This window comes from Sinohyriopsis cumingii, chromosome 15 (genome assembly GCF_028554795.1).
Source record: "Sinohyriopsis cumingii isolate HCF-2022 chromosome 15, ASM2855479v2, whole genome shotgun sequence".
NCBI classification, from domain to species: Eukaryota; Metazoa; Mollusca; class Bivalvia; order Unionida; family Unionidae; genus Sinohyriopsis; species Sinohyriopsis cumingii.
Window position 1 is genome coordinate 111,593,759 of NC_142975.1, and position 16,836 is coordinate 111,610,594.

General features: G+C 35.4%; 2 protein-coding genes across 2 annotated transcripts in view; one reads left to right on the forward strand and one right to left on the reverse strand.

The window, feature by feature from the left end:
- LOC149782491 (N-alpha-acetyltransferase 38, NatC auxiliary subunit-like) overlaps positions 1-8,651 on the reverse strand; it is a 42,148-nt gene extending 33,497 nt beyond the window's left edge. Inside the window, exons 1-2 of the mRNA XM_089933910.1 lie at positions 8,494-8,651; positions 5,979-6,044 (exon numbers count right to left, since the gene is read on the reverse strand). Coding sequence (XP_089790036.1) covers positions 5,979-6,005 — 27 coding nt within the window. The 5' untranslated portion in view covers positions 6,006-6,044; positions 8,494-8,651. The remainder of the gene's footprint in view (positions 1-5,978; positions 6,045-8,493) is intronic.
- A 5,878-nt stretch (positions 8,652-14,529) lies between these two features.
- Positions 14,530-16,836, forward strand: part of LOC149782493 (ventricular zone-expressed PH domain-containing protein homolog 1-like) — an 85,752-nt gene continuing 83,445 nt past the window's right edge. The window contains exon 1 of the mRNA XM_089933912.1: positions 14,530-14,656. Within this exon, the coding sequence (XP_089790038.1) occupies positions 14,623-14,656 (34 nt within the window). The 5' untranslated portion in view covers positions 14,530-14,622. The remainder of the gene's footprint in view (positions 14,657-16,836) is intronic.

A 16,836-nucleotide genomic window follows, 5' to 3' on the forward strand; every position in this document is an offset into this window, starting at 1 on the left:
GAAGACTCAGATCTGTCATCAGATTATATACAAAGTCAATGCTATGAGTTTTATGTATTATTTAAGGTGGACATTGAAGACCCAGATCTGTCATCAGATTATATACAAAGTCAATGCTATGAGTTTTATGTATTATTTAAGGTGGTCACTGAAGACCCAGATCTGTCATCAGATTATGTACAAAGTCAATGCTATGAGTTTTATGTATTATTTAAGGTGGACACTGAAGACCCAGATCTGTCATCAGATTATCTACAAAGTCAATGCTATGAGTTTTACATATTATTTCAGGTGGTCACTGAAGACCCAGATCTGTCATCAGATTATGTACAAAGTCAATGCTATGAGTTTTATGTATCATTTAAGGTGGTCACTGAAGACCCAGATCTGTCATCAGATTATGTATAAAGTCAATGCTATGAGTTTTACATATTATTTAAGGTGGACATTGAAGACCCAGATCTGTCATCAGATTATGTATAAAGTCAGTGCTGCAAGTTTTACATATTATTTAAGGTGGACATTGAAAACCCAGATCTGTCATCAGATTATATGCTAAGTCAATGCTATGAGTTTTACATACTATTTAAGGTGGACATTGAAGACTCAGATCCGTCATCAGATTATGTACAAAGTCAGTGCTATGAGTTTTACGTATTATTTAAGGTGGTCACTGAAGACCCAGATCTGTCATCAGATTATGTACAAAGTCAATGCTATGAGTTTTATGTATTATTTAAGGTGGACATTGAAGACCCAGATCTGTCATCAGATTATATACAAAGTCAATGCTATGAGTTTTACATATTATTTAAGGTGGTCACTGAAGACCCAGATCTGTCATCAGATTATGTATAAAGTCAATGCTATGAGTTTTACATATTATTTAAGGTGGACATTGAAGACCCAGATCTGTCATCAGATTATGTATAAAGTCAGTGCTGCAAGTTTTACATATTATTTACGGTGGACATTGAAAACCCAGATCTGTCATCAGATTATGTGCTAAGTCAATGCTATGAGTTTTACATACTATTTAAGGTGGACATTGAAGACTCAGATCCATCATCAGATTATGTACAAAGTCAGTGCTATGAGTTTTACGTATTATTTAAGGTGGACACTGAAGGTCGATGTCTGTCATCACATTATGTATTATTTAAGGTGGACATTGAAGACTCAGATCCGTCATCAGATTATGTACAAAGTCAGTGCTATGAGTTTTACATATTATTTAAGGTGGTGGTGGTTGTTGTTGTAGGGTTTAACGTCATTTTTCAGCACAAGATAGGCTATACATGGCAGCCAGTATAAATGGTGTAGGAAGAACCCAGGAAAATCCCAGAAAGAACCACTGACCCACGAGAAGCTACTGGCAAGCTTTCTCCAGATCTGTCATCAGATTATGTATTATTTAAGGTGGACATTGAAGACCCAGATCTGTCATCAGATTATATACAAAGTCAATGCTACGAGTTTTATGTATTATTTAAGGTGGTCACTGAAGACCCAGATCTGTCATCAGATTATGTACAAAGTCAATGCTATGAGTTTTATGTATTATTTAAGGTGGACACTGAAGACCCAGATCTGTCATCAGATTATATACAAAGTCAATGCTATGAGTTTTACAAATTATTTAAGGTGGTCACTGAAGACCCAGATCTGTCATCAGATTATGTACAAAGTCAATGCTATGAGTTTTATGTATTATTTAAGGTGGTCACTGAAGACCCAGATCTGTCATCAGATTATGTATAAAGTCAATGCTATGAGTTTTACATATTATTTAAGGTGGACATTGAAGACCCAGATCTGTCATCAGATTATGTATAAAGTCAGTGCTGCAAGTTTTACATATTATTTAAGGTGGACATTGAAAACCCAGATCTGTCATCAGATTATGTGCTAAGTCAATGCTATGAGTTTTACATACTATTTAAGGTGGACATTGAAGACTCAGATCCGTCATCAGATTATGTACAAAGTCAGTGCTATGAGTTTTACGTATTATTTAAGGTGGACACTGAAGGTCGATGTCTGTCATCACATTATGTACAAAGTCAGTGCTATGAGTTTTACATATTATTTAAGGTGGTGGTGGTTGTTGTTGTAGGGTTTAACGTCATTTTTCAGCACAAGATAGGCTATACATGGCAGCCAGTATAAATGGTGTAGGAAGAACCCAGGAAAATCCCAGAAAGAACCACTGACCCACGAGAAGCTACTGGCAAGCTTTCTCCAGATCTGTCATCTGATTATGTGTCTTTATGTTAGTGTATGTGGTATACTGAGGTTACTTGCAGTATAATGTCTTTATATGAGTATATATGGTATACTGATTCAAAGTTTACACTATTTGCAGTATGATGTGTCTTTATGTGGGTATATATGATATACTGACACTATTTGCAGTATGAAGTCTTTATGTGTGTATATTTGGTATACTGACACTATTTGCAGTATGATGTGTCTTTATGTGGGTATATATCATATACTGACACTATTTGCAGTATAACAAGTCTTTATGTGGGTATATACTATATACCGACACTATTTGCAGTATGATGTGACTTTATGTAGTATACATGGTATCTTTTGGGTTCACACTATTTCCAGTATGATGTGTCTTTATGTGGGTATATATGGTACACAGACATTATATGGAGTATGATTTGTCTTTATGTGGGTATACTGATTCAAGGAAATAATAATGGTTTTACCACTATATTCCATCTGTTAATTAACATAAGTGATAAGAGTGTCAGCTTCAGATGTGGGAGGTCACAGGTTCTAACTCCAGCCGAGTCATACTAACTACTTATAAAAATGATGCTAACAGCTCTCTCATATGGCACATTAAGAGGTTAGTGTTAGGACTGGTCAACCTGGTGTCAGGATATTGTGACTGGGTGTGACATGATGCTACATGTCTGCGGCATGATGCCCCAGTGCTAGACATCACTATAAACTGCCACACTGCAGACATCATAGCAACATGATTTTTTTTTAAAGCTTATGTTAAAAATCCAGATCACACACACACACAGTATCCTAACACCCTAACAAGTTTAAAGTCAAAGTTAGAAATATTTATGATAATCATGTAGAGAACTAAAATGTCACAAATTATGCATTTTGCAATAAACACAGTCAATCTAGTACTTACATGTATAATGATCAGTCATAATCCAACATTGTACATGTATAGGCAAATAAATAAATATTAATTTATGTACATGGATGGATTGCACCTATTTACCTTTTTATACATGTGGTCATCATATTCAAGTAGTCACTGCAGCAAGTTTGACTGAACGTCAATATAAAGCTGTGCATTTGCATTGTCATTGCTAAATGAAAAATGTCAGATTTAAAGGCCGAAAGGTAAAATGCTGGGGAAGATGCCTTGAAAATTGAAGGGTTCTCTGGTGATCCATCATTATTATAACCTTACACCAGTTTTAGACCAAATGAAAGAATCAGTCTGTAAGTCAGTAAAGGTCAATATGAAGGGACTTTCATTAAAATGAGTACTTTAAAGTTTAGAAGTGATTCTTCTTGAAATAAACTTTTATTTACCAGAGGGTGTGGAGGTTTACAACACGAAACATTAACTTATTGAAGATAATTTAGTCCATAAAACATAATATTTAGTAAGTAAATGGATAAAGAGAGAGAAGGACTTTAGTCACGACACACTCACACATAACCAACACCTAATCAACTTAACCAACACTTACTTAACCAACACTTATTAACAGAAGTGTAAGAGTAGTTAAATAGAACCAATACTGCAATAATATAAAAAGACTCTACTATATCCTAGTATAAAGAAAATTAAAAACCCTTACAACTTCTATCTATATTGATCCAAAGCATGTGTAAGAGATGAAAATTGTAGAAAAGCTTACACTAACATATGAACATATCATGTTTTTATACTATCACATACTGAAAGGACAGAGATGGAAGGGAGCATATGTTTTGTATGGAAGATAAAACAGTAGACAAAGGACACAGACAAACAAACACTTTAGAACATGTGTGTGTGTGTTGGGGATGGGGTGAGAAGTATATAGATCTATCTGAACTTGGTGGTTACAAAGAAATTGTTAACACTGGTGACAGCACTTCACTGTTTTTCATTGCAAGTTTCACTGCATCATGTGTCCATTCACTAACACTTGTTTTAAAAAAATCTTGCCATTCCATGTAGCCGTTTTTATGTTGGGCAGTGTATGTGCTGTATGTGATCGACCATGTCGATTTGATATGCCTAGGGTTGCCCAGCTAAAACAACATGCTGGAAATAAAGGTGGAAGATTATACACTCACATTCATATTCTTGGTTGTCTTGAGAATGGACAGCACAATGCATAAACATTCCTCTCGTTATACACAAGATAAGGGCTCAAAACTGAATTTGAGTGACCATCAATCAAAGCGCATAATTCAGTGATGAAGTATTTTCTGTCCACCAATCTGACTATTGTCATGGCTGTGAGTTGTGTCTATCTGACTTCATTTTGTTTTAAAGGATGTTTACATGAATTTAAGTTCAAGGCTAGACCTTATTTATGAATTTTTTTAATTTTTCCATCTGATATGACCCACATTTTGGGCACTTTATTGTGTCTTACATCAAATGAAATTAGTTTAACATGGATGTGGTAAAACAAAATTAGTTATTCCTGTTTTAAGTAGTCTGTGGAATCATTTACTATGGCCTACAGAAATAATTTGCGGTGAATCATTTATTCAATTTATTTATTGGAAATACAAAGTGCTCATCAACTTTGGACTAAAACATTACTTTGGGAATATTGTGAATTCAATCAATACATTCTGGATCATATCATTATGATACATCAAGACAACTGGTACATCATCACATTCTAGACAACTGCCACATCAGCATATTCAATATTTTAATTCATTTGGAACATTCTGAACTTTCGGACTTGTGATGGAACATTTATGGTTATTTGGGATTTGATCCACATCACTCAATTTGTAAATTAGAGCAATAAGAAACATGTTGTTATTTAGTACAAGAACATCTCAAAGAACAAATGGTGGAAACTTTCGAAAATGCTGCACACACCGCTGACGATTATTCCTTGACTCACAGTTTAATTTGTCAGTAAGTCAACCTCTCAGTGGGGTTTTTTTTTGGGGGGGGGGGTAAAAAAATCATCTCAGTCTCATACGAGTACTTCTAAATCTTAAGCTGGCACTACTTTGGGAAATCAAATTTGATTCTGATACAGGTTGAATAATAAGCAACAGAATAAAGACAGACATTTCAAATGCTCTTATTTCAAATCTGTCATGGTTATGGTCACGGTTTGTTATTGGAAACAAACCCCAATCTGATTATGCTACGGAGAATGATGAACAATTCGTACCCCCAGGTTCTATATCACTTGTTGGTGATTCTGCCTAGCCTATCCTTATTAAAGTATTAAGGGGCACATGAGCTTAGTCTTTTATTATCACGTACTTTGCCATTGTCTAAGAAGTCTTGTCACAGTTTTTGTATCATTAGGTGTAAAATGTAAAACCCGACTGACTGAACTTAACGGACAAAAATCTAATACTGTTGAAAAGGAGTATTTAAAAGATGTGTATCCTTTCCTTTAAATCAAATCATAGTTACTGAGAGTGGAGGGAGGGATCAGGTGGGGCGGGCATGCATTGGTCACATTTGTATGGAGGGTTACCAGATAATCATTATCACCTGCAAACTACATTACTACAAGTAGCAAATATCTCTGAAACGTTTTAAAATACAATATTCCTGGAAAAAGATTAATAAAAAACCACTCAAATTAAAAACTTCTATTTCCATGGGTCTGACATATATATTCCATAGACTCTAAATCCCCGTATTTAACAAGCGATAGTTCAGATGACGTGATTTGGACAACAACAAAAACTAGATCTAATGTAGTGTAATTTACTGAGGTACTCACCCAAGAAAACACGCCGAAATGATGCATTCTGAACTTGCTGGAACTCAATATGATACCGACCTGAAACTTTGAAAAGAGTTATATTAGTAAATGACACGTTAAAAGATCAAAAAGTTAAACAGTACCGGGTGTGTGTGTGTGTGTGTGTGTGAGAGAGAGAGAGAGAGAGAGAGAGAGAGATGGCGCACATCATCTCCAACAGCAGTAATACAAAATGTTCGTGCAATGAGTTTTATCTCTTTGTCCTGATTTTATTACTTTCATAAATATGACAGTAATAATTATCTCAAGAGATACGTTATCAAAAGCACACAACCATGAACAAAATATCGTAACGAATCATAATAAAGCATGACAAGAAGCTTATCCTTAAATGACTTTAAAGAAAAACGGTTAAAAAAAACCAAAAGGGTTCGAATTCCCAATACGGCAGAAAAGAGCAAACTTTTAACACGATTAAGTCGAATGAGAAATAAACGCAAAAATATTTAAACGAAAACATCCTTAAGGATGACTTTTTTCTTCTTTCTCTTACGTACAAATAAATGAATAATGAAACTATATTCTAAAACAGAGGAGGATGGGATGAAATCGTATTGAAATATTAGGAAAGTAAAGTATTTTACCATGGAGGTTGATATAGGGTATGTGTGGATATACTGACATGCAAAGTTATCGCCATGTCAAGCGACGCAAGGGTGGGCTGTATACAATCTACGATAACGACGATGAGAATATCGTCAATAAACTGAGTCAACGCGTTCTATTTGAACACATAAAAATACAATGAAGACAACTGCTAATAATCTATGGTTTCATTACGATGGTCAGACTCTTTTGAATTATTTTGTTTTACACCTGTATAAAGCGAAAAAAATATGTTCTTTCATTGGGGCCCGCACACTGGTACTACCTCCTGTCATACCATTCGCGAAGAATCCTCCGTAAAATAAATTGCAAGCTAACGTGATTTGGGGGAGGGGTATTTACATCGACTAAGAGGACAGTTTATGGAAAATTGGGAATTGGAACTCCCGAATAACGTGTTAAAAAATTCATGATGATTCCTAATTCAAACATAACCTTTGAGAGAGAGAGAGAGAGAGAGAGAGAGAGCGAGAGAGAGAGAGAGAGAGAGAGAGAGAGAGAGTCCAGACGTTGAAAAATAGACCACACAAATTAAATATATATTTAAAAAAAATATGTTTTTAAAAAAAAAAAACAACCAAAGAAACAAATAAAACATCTGGCAATGTCACAGCGAGTCAATAGTTAAAGCGGTTCCGAATAGGTGGACTTAGCCGCGCGTTTATATCCAGACGCACATTCGTGTTTTATATGGCACTGTGCCCTGAACAAAATTTTATAAAAGAACAGTTCCAACAGCAATTTAAATCGATTTTGTTCGACTTTTAAGTTGAAGCATTTAGGCGTGGTTACACCTTTTCCAAAGTGGAAGCAGTCCTTGTTGATCTCATTTTCATAGTTGATATTGAGCAGAACAGAAATACATTTATGTCATCAGTCTGAATTCAGCTCGGCGATCTGATTTTCTTTTTCCTCTCTATTTGTTAAATAATGCATTATTTATTGACATTAATACCAAGCAATGTTCTTTGACTAATGGGTTTGATATCAATTAGCATCACTTCGTGATTTAGTGTAAACTCTGTACTAGGAGTCAATTCTGTTACACCGACCACTTTAGCGCGGTCACTTGTACGTATTCTGATCTAAACCATTGATGAGGATTATGACAATATTATAATAAAGAGCGAACGAAGGAGCAAATGAAGGGAAGAAAATTAAGAGGAAGGATGGAAGAAGTGAAGGAAGAAATGATATTCAAGTAAACATCAGTCCACTCGCCACTGACATTACAACTATTTTTGTCGTGATAAAACCCTTAAATTGTTTTAAATGCACATTAGCTAATATGTTACAATATTTTACTGTCGTGAAATAAGCTATAAAAATCAATGGCAATACTTTACTGTTCAAAGTAAAATGTCTTTACTAAAATTCGTCATTAAGTTACGTAACAATGTTGTTGTTGTGGGGTTTAACGCCATTTTTCAGCACACGATAGGCTATGCATGGCGGCCAGTATTAATGGTGGAGGAAGAACCCAGGAAAACCCCGGGAAGAACCACCGACCCAATAGAAGCTACTGGCAAGCTTCTCACATACCCACACTGGCCGAATCCTAGACTCGAACCGACGCAGACAGAGGTGAGATGGCAGTGATCCGTAACGAAGAGCGCTTTAGATCACTCGGCCCCCCCCCCCCCCATTGTTAATGTCAAAATCTTTAAATTTAATATGATTACAGTCGAAATACCTGCATGTCAGTCGTTCGGTTTCAAAAAGAACCATTAAAGCTGAGAAAAGAAAGAGATAATTTTTTTCAGACATAATTTTCAGAAGAATATTTGCCGATGGAAAAAAAATCAACTGCACAAAATGTGTCTCTCAACACGATATAGTAAATACGGTCAATAAAAGTTAGACTTACAAACGAACAGGAATGACGTCAAATACGAAGATCAATGTCCAGCTTTGCTCACTATAATAAGAAACGGAGCACACGTCCTTTGCTGAGTGGAAGTCACACATCCAACCGAAATTCATGCCAGAGATCACCAAACCCGGCCAAAACGTGTCAGTCACTCTCAGGGAAGTTGTACGCCTCGTGAACATGTTTACACATTCACAGCATATTTTCTTACAGACATCAAACCTTTCAAATGCGACATCAATACTTTTTTCGTGGAAAGTACGAAACTTATTCAAGTGTCCAGTTTAGCGGATACGTTCGTGACTTACATTTTTTAGTTACTACAGCGTACAACCAACAGACTATAATGATAAATTCTTGGCATTTTATGTGTACTAATTTATAATTTTAAAGCCAGACATCTTTAACGCGTACAAGAGACAGTGAAGAGACAGTACATCTTCCCAGAGGGTGATTCAAAATATAATCACATGGCGCCCTGCACGTGCAGGCTAGCCTTGTAATTTGAGTCAAGTTGGGTACAACAACGAGTGAATGTTTCATCTTGACAGCTGAAAGCCGCTCATCTCTCGCAAAATCCTGCAGGGACAGAGAAAAGTTCAAACATATAAAATACTTTATCCAACAATTTTTATTCAGAAAGAAATGTTGAAGAATAATTATATTTCTGGTGGTACAAAGAATTAATACATTTTATATTTTATTACAACAGTTAATTTATAAACTTTACAAATATCTACAATCGAATGTATTTGCCACTGATACATATGAAGCGAATAGGAATGAATGAAAAATAAAGGATGGAAGGAATAGCACACACACGCGCGCGCGCGCACACACAGATGAATATACATACATTTTATGCAAATATGAATAATTGGAAAAGGAAGGAAAAAGGAAAGAAACTTACAAAGAAATGATGCAAAGAATATCTATCTATCTATATATCTATCTATCTATCTAGCTAAGCGTGATGATGATGATAATGATGATGATGATGGTGATGCCAGAGCCACCGCTACACTGTATTTTCTCACAGAAAGGGCGGGGTAAAATGCAATGGATTTATAATTATTTAAATTTGAACTTAAAATACAACGGTACATTTTAAGTTTTCTCTGTTTTTTGGAAAAGAAATCTATAATTGTAGTAGTGAATGATGTTGAAAGTGGAGTCGTATAGAGGCCCCCATTGAATAAAAAGAAACAGACTAAAGAAGTCCGCATCGGAAGCGGGAGGTCGCGGGCACGAACCCCGGACGAGTCATACCAAAGACTTATACAAGTGGTACTAACAGCTGCCTCGCTTGTCGCTCAGCATAAAGCGGTTAGTACTAGGACTGGTCGGCCTGGTGTCAGGATAATGTAACTGGGTATGACATCATGCTATATGTCTGCAGCATGATGCCCCCAGTGTTAGGCATCACTAAAAACTGCCACACTGCAGACATTGTAGCGATATGAGTGAAAACTTGTTAAAGCTAAGTTCAAAATCCAAATCACACACACACACACACACACACACACAGAGTTTCTGATGAGCGTTAACTTCGCTTATGACCTATTTTGTAAGACGGGGTTAAAGTTAACCATACGTTAAGGGTTAGATAGGACATTTCAAAATTATTCCTTCGCTTTGATCAGAGGTATTATACTTTACTATTTTTGACATTAAAGTATTATTTTATACAATAAAAATAAAAACAGGGCAAAATGGGAATTAGTAAAATATGAACAGCGTAGCAAATTGTTTTCTTCCCTTCTCACTTTTAATTTTCAAGCTTGAGGGAACAGAGCGGTAGTTAAAATTAAAAAAAAAAAAAGAAAAATGGCTTGCCCGTTAATTAAACTGAATGAATGTAACATTTAAAACAAATTTGGTTTGTTGTGTTTAGTGCTAAATCATTTGAAGAATTTATTTTAAAAAATTTTTCTTTGCGAATCTCGGCCAAAGCATTGTTGATACAGTACACGTAAGCGTTGGTTCTTTTGATATACACATTTAGTCCCGGTACCATGTACTTGCTGTCTGCTATAAAAACCAATTCCAAACTCGTAAATGTGGATTATGTTTAAATATTAATAACGGAAATGTTTGTTCAGCCAGGTTTTAGCTCACCTGATCGTAAGGTCACGTGACCATATAATATGCGTATGCGTCCGTCTTGCGTCGCTTGTCTTGCTTCGTCTGTCAACAACTGACTACTACCACTCTGGTGTCCATATTTTGATCCAATTTCAATGAAACTTTGAATTTTGGTTTCTATGACCAAACTCTAGGACGAGTTTGAAAATGTGCGGGATTCATGCATGTTGATGAGATGAAACTGAATCTAATTGGTTGAACTAGAAGCTACATTTCTTGTCTGACTTTGATCAAACATATAATGTATGCTTATATCATAAAAATCTCAAACGAGATCGATAATGAGTGAGATCCACATATAATAATTAGGTAACTTTGAATCTTATTCGACAGTTTGTTTTTTCCTGCTGAAGCACTAATTCCTATTTGATATTTATCTACCTGTAATTATAGGTTACATCTTCAGTATCTTGGATTTATTCGACAATGAGCGTGATGTACGCATACTAATTAGGTAATCTTGCACGTGATTGGCTAACAGTGTTGTCACGTTGGAAGCCTTGTTTCTGATCCTATTTTAATCAAACTTGGAATGTATCTTTATATGTAAAAAGATCTTGGACGACTTTGCTAATGAGCACGAGCCATCCATACTAATTAGGTGACAATGAATATGAGTGACTGAAAATGTTGCCTCTCTAGAAGTAATATTGATCATCCATGGAATATACGCTAATCAAGATCATGGACAGTCTCAGTAATGAATGAAATGCACGCAGATTAGGGAACTGATCTTGCATCTGATTGACTGAGTACGTTATTTCTCTTTAAGTCATATTTCTGATCCGATTTTGATCAAACATAAAACACGGTTTACAACACTAAGTTCTTGCATGGGTTCAATAATGAGCAAGTTCCACATATACTGATGATGTAATAATGCATCGGATGGGCTGTGCTTATTACCAGTGTCGAGGTTATTTTAACCAAATTTGGAATAAATTCAATAATATGCAAGACCCATGAATATTAATGAGCTGGCCTTGCATATGATTGGCTCCACTTGACTTTGGCTTACTCAGTGTTACAGATAGTGTACTTTTTTGACCTAGCTTTATGACAATGAACATATGAACTGTTTCGGAGATGAGTTTTATTATGCTTCTTTTTAAAACTAACGAATTTGGTCTGTATCAAGTTAAGATTTTTCTTGCAAAGCTGTCATTTTCTTTAAAACAGAAAATTAAATGTCCATTCATTTCGTGGCATACTGACTCTCTAAATATATATATATATATATATATATATATATATATATATATATATATATATATATATATATATATATATATATATATGTATATATGTATGTATGTATGTATGTGTGTGTGTGTGTGTGTGTGTGTGTGTGTGTGTGTGTGTGTGTGTGTTGAGGAAAACAAGAAGAGTATCCATGAAATGAATATCCCGGAAATTCGTACACAATCTGTGAATTCTCTAAATCCCAACCATTCACACCACAAATTAAGATCCGATCTTCTTTTCTTCACCACAGTTTCTAGTGTTATGAGTCTATGCTCCTACAATAAGTAACTGAAAAGAATGAAAGGCAACAAGCTTTGTACATTCAACAAATAATTAATTTCCCTTGAATACAAAAGTGAAAATGAGAAAAAAGAACTTACGGAATTGTAAATTAAATCCCAAAATAATCCAAGAATTACAAACAGAAGTCCTAGTAATTTAAAGTACAGAATAAAATTTAAATCCAGAAGAAATCCCAAACCTGAAGGCGATGATGTGTCTGTGTCAGCTAAAAGAGCGTTGATGTGTCAGCAGTCATTTGTTGAATCACAGTAATATAGCTCCAGGTTTGAATTCACTATAAATTCCACTGAATATCTATACCAAGACTTTTATCAGAGCACTTTTGTATTTCCAGAGAAAATATTCACTTGAATTCAATAATTTGAAGCAATAAAATGTCCAGCGCAAAAGTGAAATACTGGACACAACATATAATGCAATGTTACATTACAATAGCATGTAATGAAATAAAAATAATTAAAAAATAACTAATAAACAAAGTAAATTAAATATACATTACACAACCATGTTAATCCTCTTGTCTTGAGTTTCACACAAGTAATGTAGTGAGCGCAAACTATGGCAGAATATCAACGAGTATGAACTTCTTTCAGTTCACTAATTCCCAATGGTATTAATTTCCTTCAAATCATCAGTACCTCCGTGATCCATAAATAACTGTCGAAATTTTACACAACAACGTTGTAAAATGTTCACATAGGATCGATTATATTTCAACACGTCCTCTTGAAAATGAAAAGGGTCTGAAAAGTGGACACGGCACCAGGTTTGAAAAGCTTCTCCTTGTTCCGTGGTCATACAGAGTTGTAGTTGTAAACTTCTGGTAAATGCAGGAAAACGAGGTTCGATGGCTTCAGAATTAAACAAAGATGGATCCTAGTCTTTACCCATTCCCATCATTCCAAACGTTTAAGGCCAAAAACACGACTAAATAACGCATGGAATCTTTAAAATTAATGTATCTCACTTGCATGCAAATGAACTTGGCTTTATTCGTGGCGACTGCTGGAAAATCGACTCTTTATTTTGACTAATGTTTCAAAAGAAATTGTCCGGTCTATCCAGAGAATTTGAGAGACGTGACTTTAGCGTATCCATGACAGTTCCCGAAAAAGATGTACTTTCCCTTCGTGTTGTCGAATGAGTCTAAAATCCAGTCACGAAAAAAAGAGAGTACGAGAGCCACAAAGTGAAATAAACATTCTTGAATACACTTCTCGCAAGCGCTGAGCCATGCAAAAGTTAGAAGAGTGAATTTCAGTTCCTTGAGAACGTTCAGAATAAATAAAGATAAAATGCACACAATAGTTCTGTTTCTTTTTTCTTTGTTCTGGTCGTTATTTTATATCTCTAGGAGTTCGTTGTCATTTCTTTGAATGTATTATTGATGATCTAACTCGACGATTGGCCATGAAACGATATCTTTTCTTTCCTGCACAAACACAAAACGTTTGATTATTAGTGATCATACTGTCCACACGTGGAACACATTGTCAAAAATTCACAAGCACTTATACGTTGTTGGAACTGTTCCCTGTAATGTCGATTGTAGCATGATAATACTCATGAAAGTAAATGTGTTGTGATTTGTTTGTGTTTGAATAGCAGTAATAACAAATTTGATTTGAGTGATTTCTATAGGAATTAGTTATAATTTTCTAATTATAGCTCCATTTGTTTGATGAAATCAATCGGCCCTTCTTGACTGGTCAGCTTAGGCCTCGTTCACATAAGTATATGATATTTCAGCCTAAAATATGTAAATACACATTCTGCATTCTCACAATCAAAATCTCACTCTTATATTATAAGTTCTGACCGACTCGTGTCTAATCATACCTGTCCAGTCGTGTAAAATAAAGTACAAGCGAGTGACGTAATTACGTTGATTGCTCCCCAGTTGGTAAAATGTAACTAATTCGGATCAAAATCGCTTAAATCAAAAATATGTTTTGCCTATTATTATTATTATTATTATTATTATTATTAAAACAATTAAAAATCAGAATATTGGGCTGTAAAAAGATATATACGCCCAAAAGATGTAAATAATTGTGTATTTCGGCGTTTATTTCGGTTTTTGAGCGTATTTCGATGTTCCGGATGATTGAAAGAAAACTATTTTCCATTGAGATAAACGTTATTTTCGCATTGCTAACAAGAAAATGTTAGATCCTATGTATGATATGTTTTACTTATGCTAATAATTTTCGAAAGATCAAACTGAGTAATGCGTTTAATACCGCATTCCGTGCCGAGTCACGACAGCATTCCGCAGCACTATTTTGTTATGACTCATAATTAATTAAGGTATATCATTTACAAGGGAAATAACTGTGACAAACTGAAACTGACAACCTGGAGAAATTCCAAGAATTTAATCGTAGCGTTAAAATGTGAATCAAAATAACAAAATTCCAACGGAAGTACCACATGGTGTTATTTTGGTGGAGAAAAGTATGCGCAGGTTTGTATGAATTCAAAAGGCATACTGATTTCCACGCGAAAGTCCCAATCAAATGTGATCAGATAAGCAGTTATGGAAAGCAACAAGTGGCGTCGAACACGCGTATTATAGCATACCTAAAATGTATAAAGTCGACGCAGGTGGGAAAGGTTAGTCTTACAACGTAAGACGTATTACGTGATATATTTGATTTGACGCTACCAAAACATAAATAACGTGATACGTCTTACATTGTAGGACTGGGGAAGGGTCGGCCATCGTAACTGTCACCCGTTCGACGTTATCGATAGTGGTGACAGTAACTCTCTCCCCGCTATATTGTCAGGCCGAGCCTATTTACTCGACTGTCGGGTATATAGCCAGTTTAAGGTACCTGACTCGGGTAAATAATGCTCCAAAAAGGACTATATCCATGACATACATTGTATAAAGTGCTACCTTGAATTACTAGGGATGCTGGAAGAAAATACATCTGACGAATGCATTTATCAACCTTACATACTTTGAATGTGTAAAATTAATGAAAAACAGAATTAGTCAAAATCTCTGTTATAGTTCATTCCACACATAGTGCAAATGATATCTTAGTCTTTCTTGCTGAATTTTTCACATCATCATCTCGAAATGTAGCTACAGAATTCGTGACATGCACACATGATTTAAACATAATTCATATTGACATAAAGCACTACACCATTCATTCTATACATGCTGAAGAAGATTCAAGTATGTGTACCAGTAATTCGCCATGTTTATTCTGAATTCTGGAAAAAATTGTTTTTGATTCTGAAAGGAATCAAAGGAAGGAAACTACATTATGGCTGAATAGGAAAGCTGATCACTCCCTTATAAACAAACTGACTCTTCCACAGGTCAATGGACCATACAAATTTGTAATGTAAACAGACCACTGTTTTAGCATGTATTTAATGAGATATCAGCTTTGTGTGTGAAATTAATTTGTTACTTTTAGCCCAAGTTAATTACACTAGTCTGAAAATTCACTGATATAACTTGTGATGCAGTGCAGAGCAAACTATAGATATCACAAAGCATGCATTTTGTTTTGTTATTTTGGGAATGAATTCTATATGGGTTAAATATTATATTAACCAATCTGTCCTTAAACCATTTGGTTCTGCAATAAGCATCACCAATATGCTGAGTTACATCTTGGAGTGTGTTATGTTTCTTTGGTCAGTACTTTTGTTTATTAGTAATCCCATTCCCATGGAAATGAATATTGGCTGTGCTTGCTTATAAGTCAAGCCTAAATGCGGAGACTCAGATCTGCCATTGCATAATGTACCTGCAGATCCAAATCTATGCAGTTTATTAGGAGTAATCAGTAGAACAAACAATATGGACCCTGACCTGCTAGCACATTAAGCAGTTGCCAATCAGGGTCTATGCCGCTTTCAGTTGAACTCAACTTAAAAGTGAGTATACACAGTAACTTGAGCATCAGCTTAACTGCATGTGGGGGTGTAGTGGTTGTCTAGGGGTGGGGTTCTTCTTATAGACTTTAACGAATTATGAGAAGTTCCCCTGGTCCTTATTCAGAAGGTTAATTCTGGACACTATATTATTTATTGACTAAATATATTTATGGCTACGAGCCCCCAGTCAGCAATGCCGACAGTTAAATTAAAAGAAATACAAAGATGGAATTTAAACAATAACAATTTAATAAATGAAATTTAAAAGAATTTAAAGTAATCAATGTCTCTCTTTCACCCAATGATCCCTTTGATCATCATTTGAGTTCACAGTGTGAGGAGATTTTTCCCTTCTTGAGTGCTACTCATCTAAATCTCTTCGTTCCCTTGTCTTTCTCTCCTTTCGTGATCTCCACTTCCGCTTCCTCTTCTATAATCCTTGTTCCTTGCCGTTATCTTGACTTCCGGTTCCTCTTCTAGTATCCGGAACCCTTGACGGTATCCCTTGAGGTCACCCGAAATTCACTCGGTATCTCTCACCGTCACCCGAAATTCTCTGAACTTCTCTCGTCCCCCGAAATTCTCTGAAATTCTTTCGTCCCCCGAAAGCTTCCTGTTGAAAGGTATAATGCATTAGCATAGGGTTATAAAAATCTTCCCTCACACTACGTCACTGAACTGAACCATCAGTTTAAGGCGGGACATTTGGGTCGCGCATGCGCACACATCGAAATTCCCATA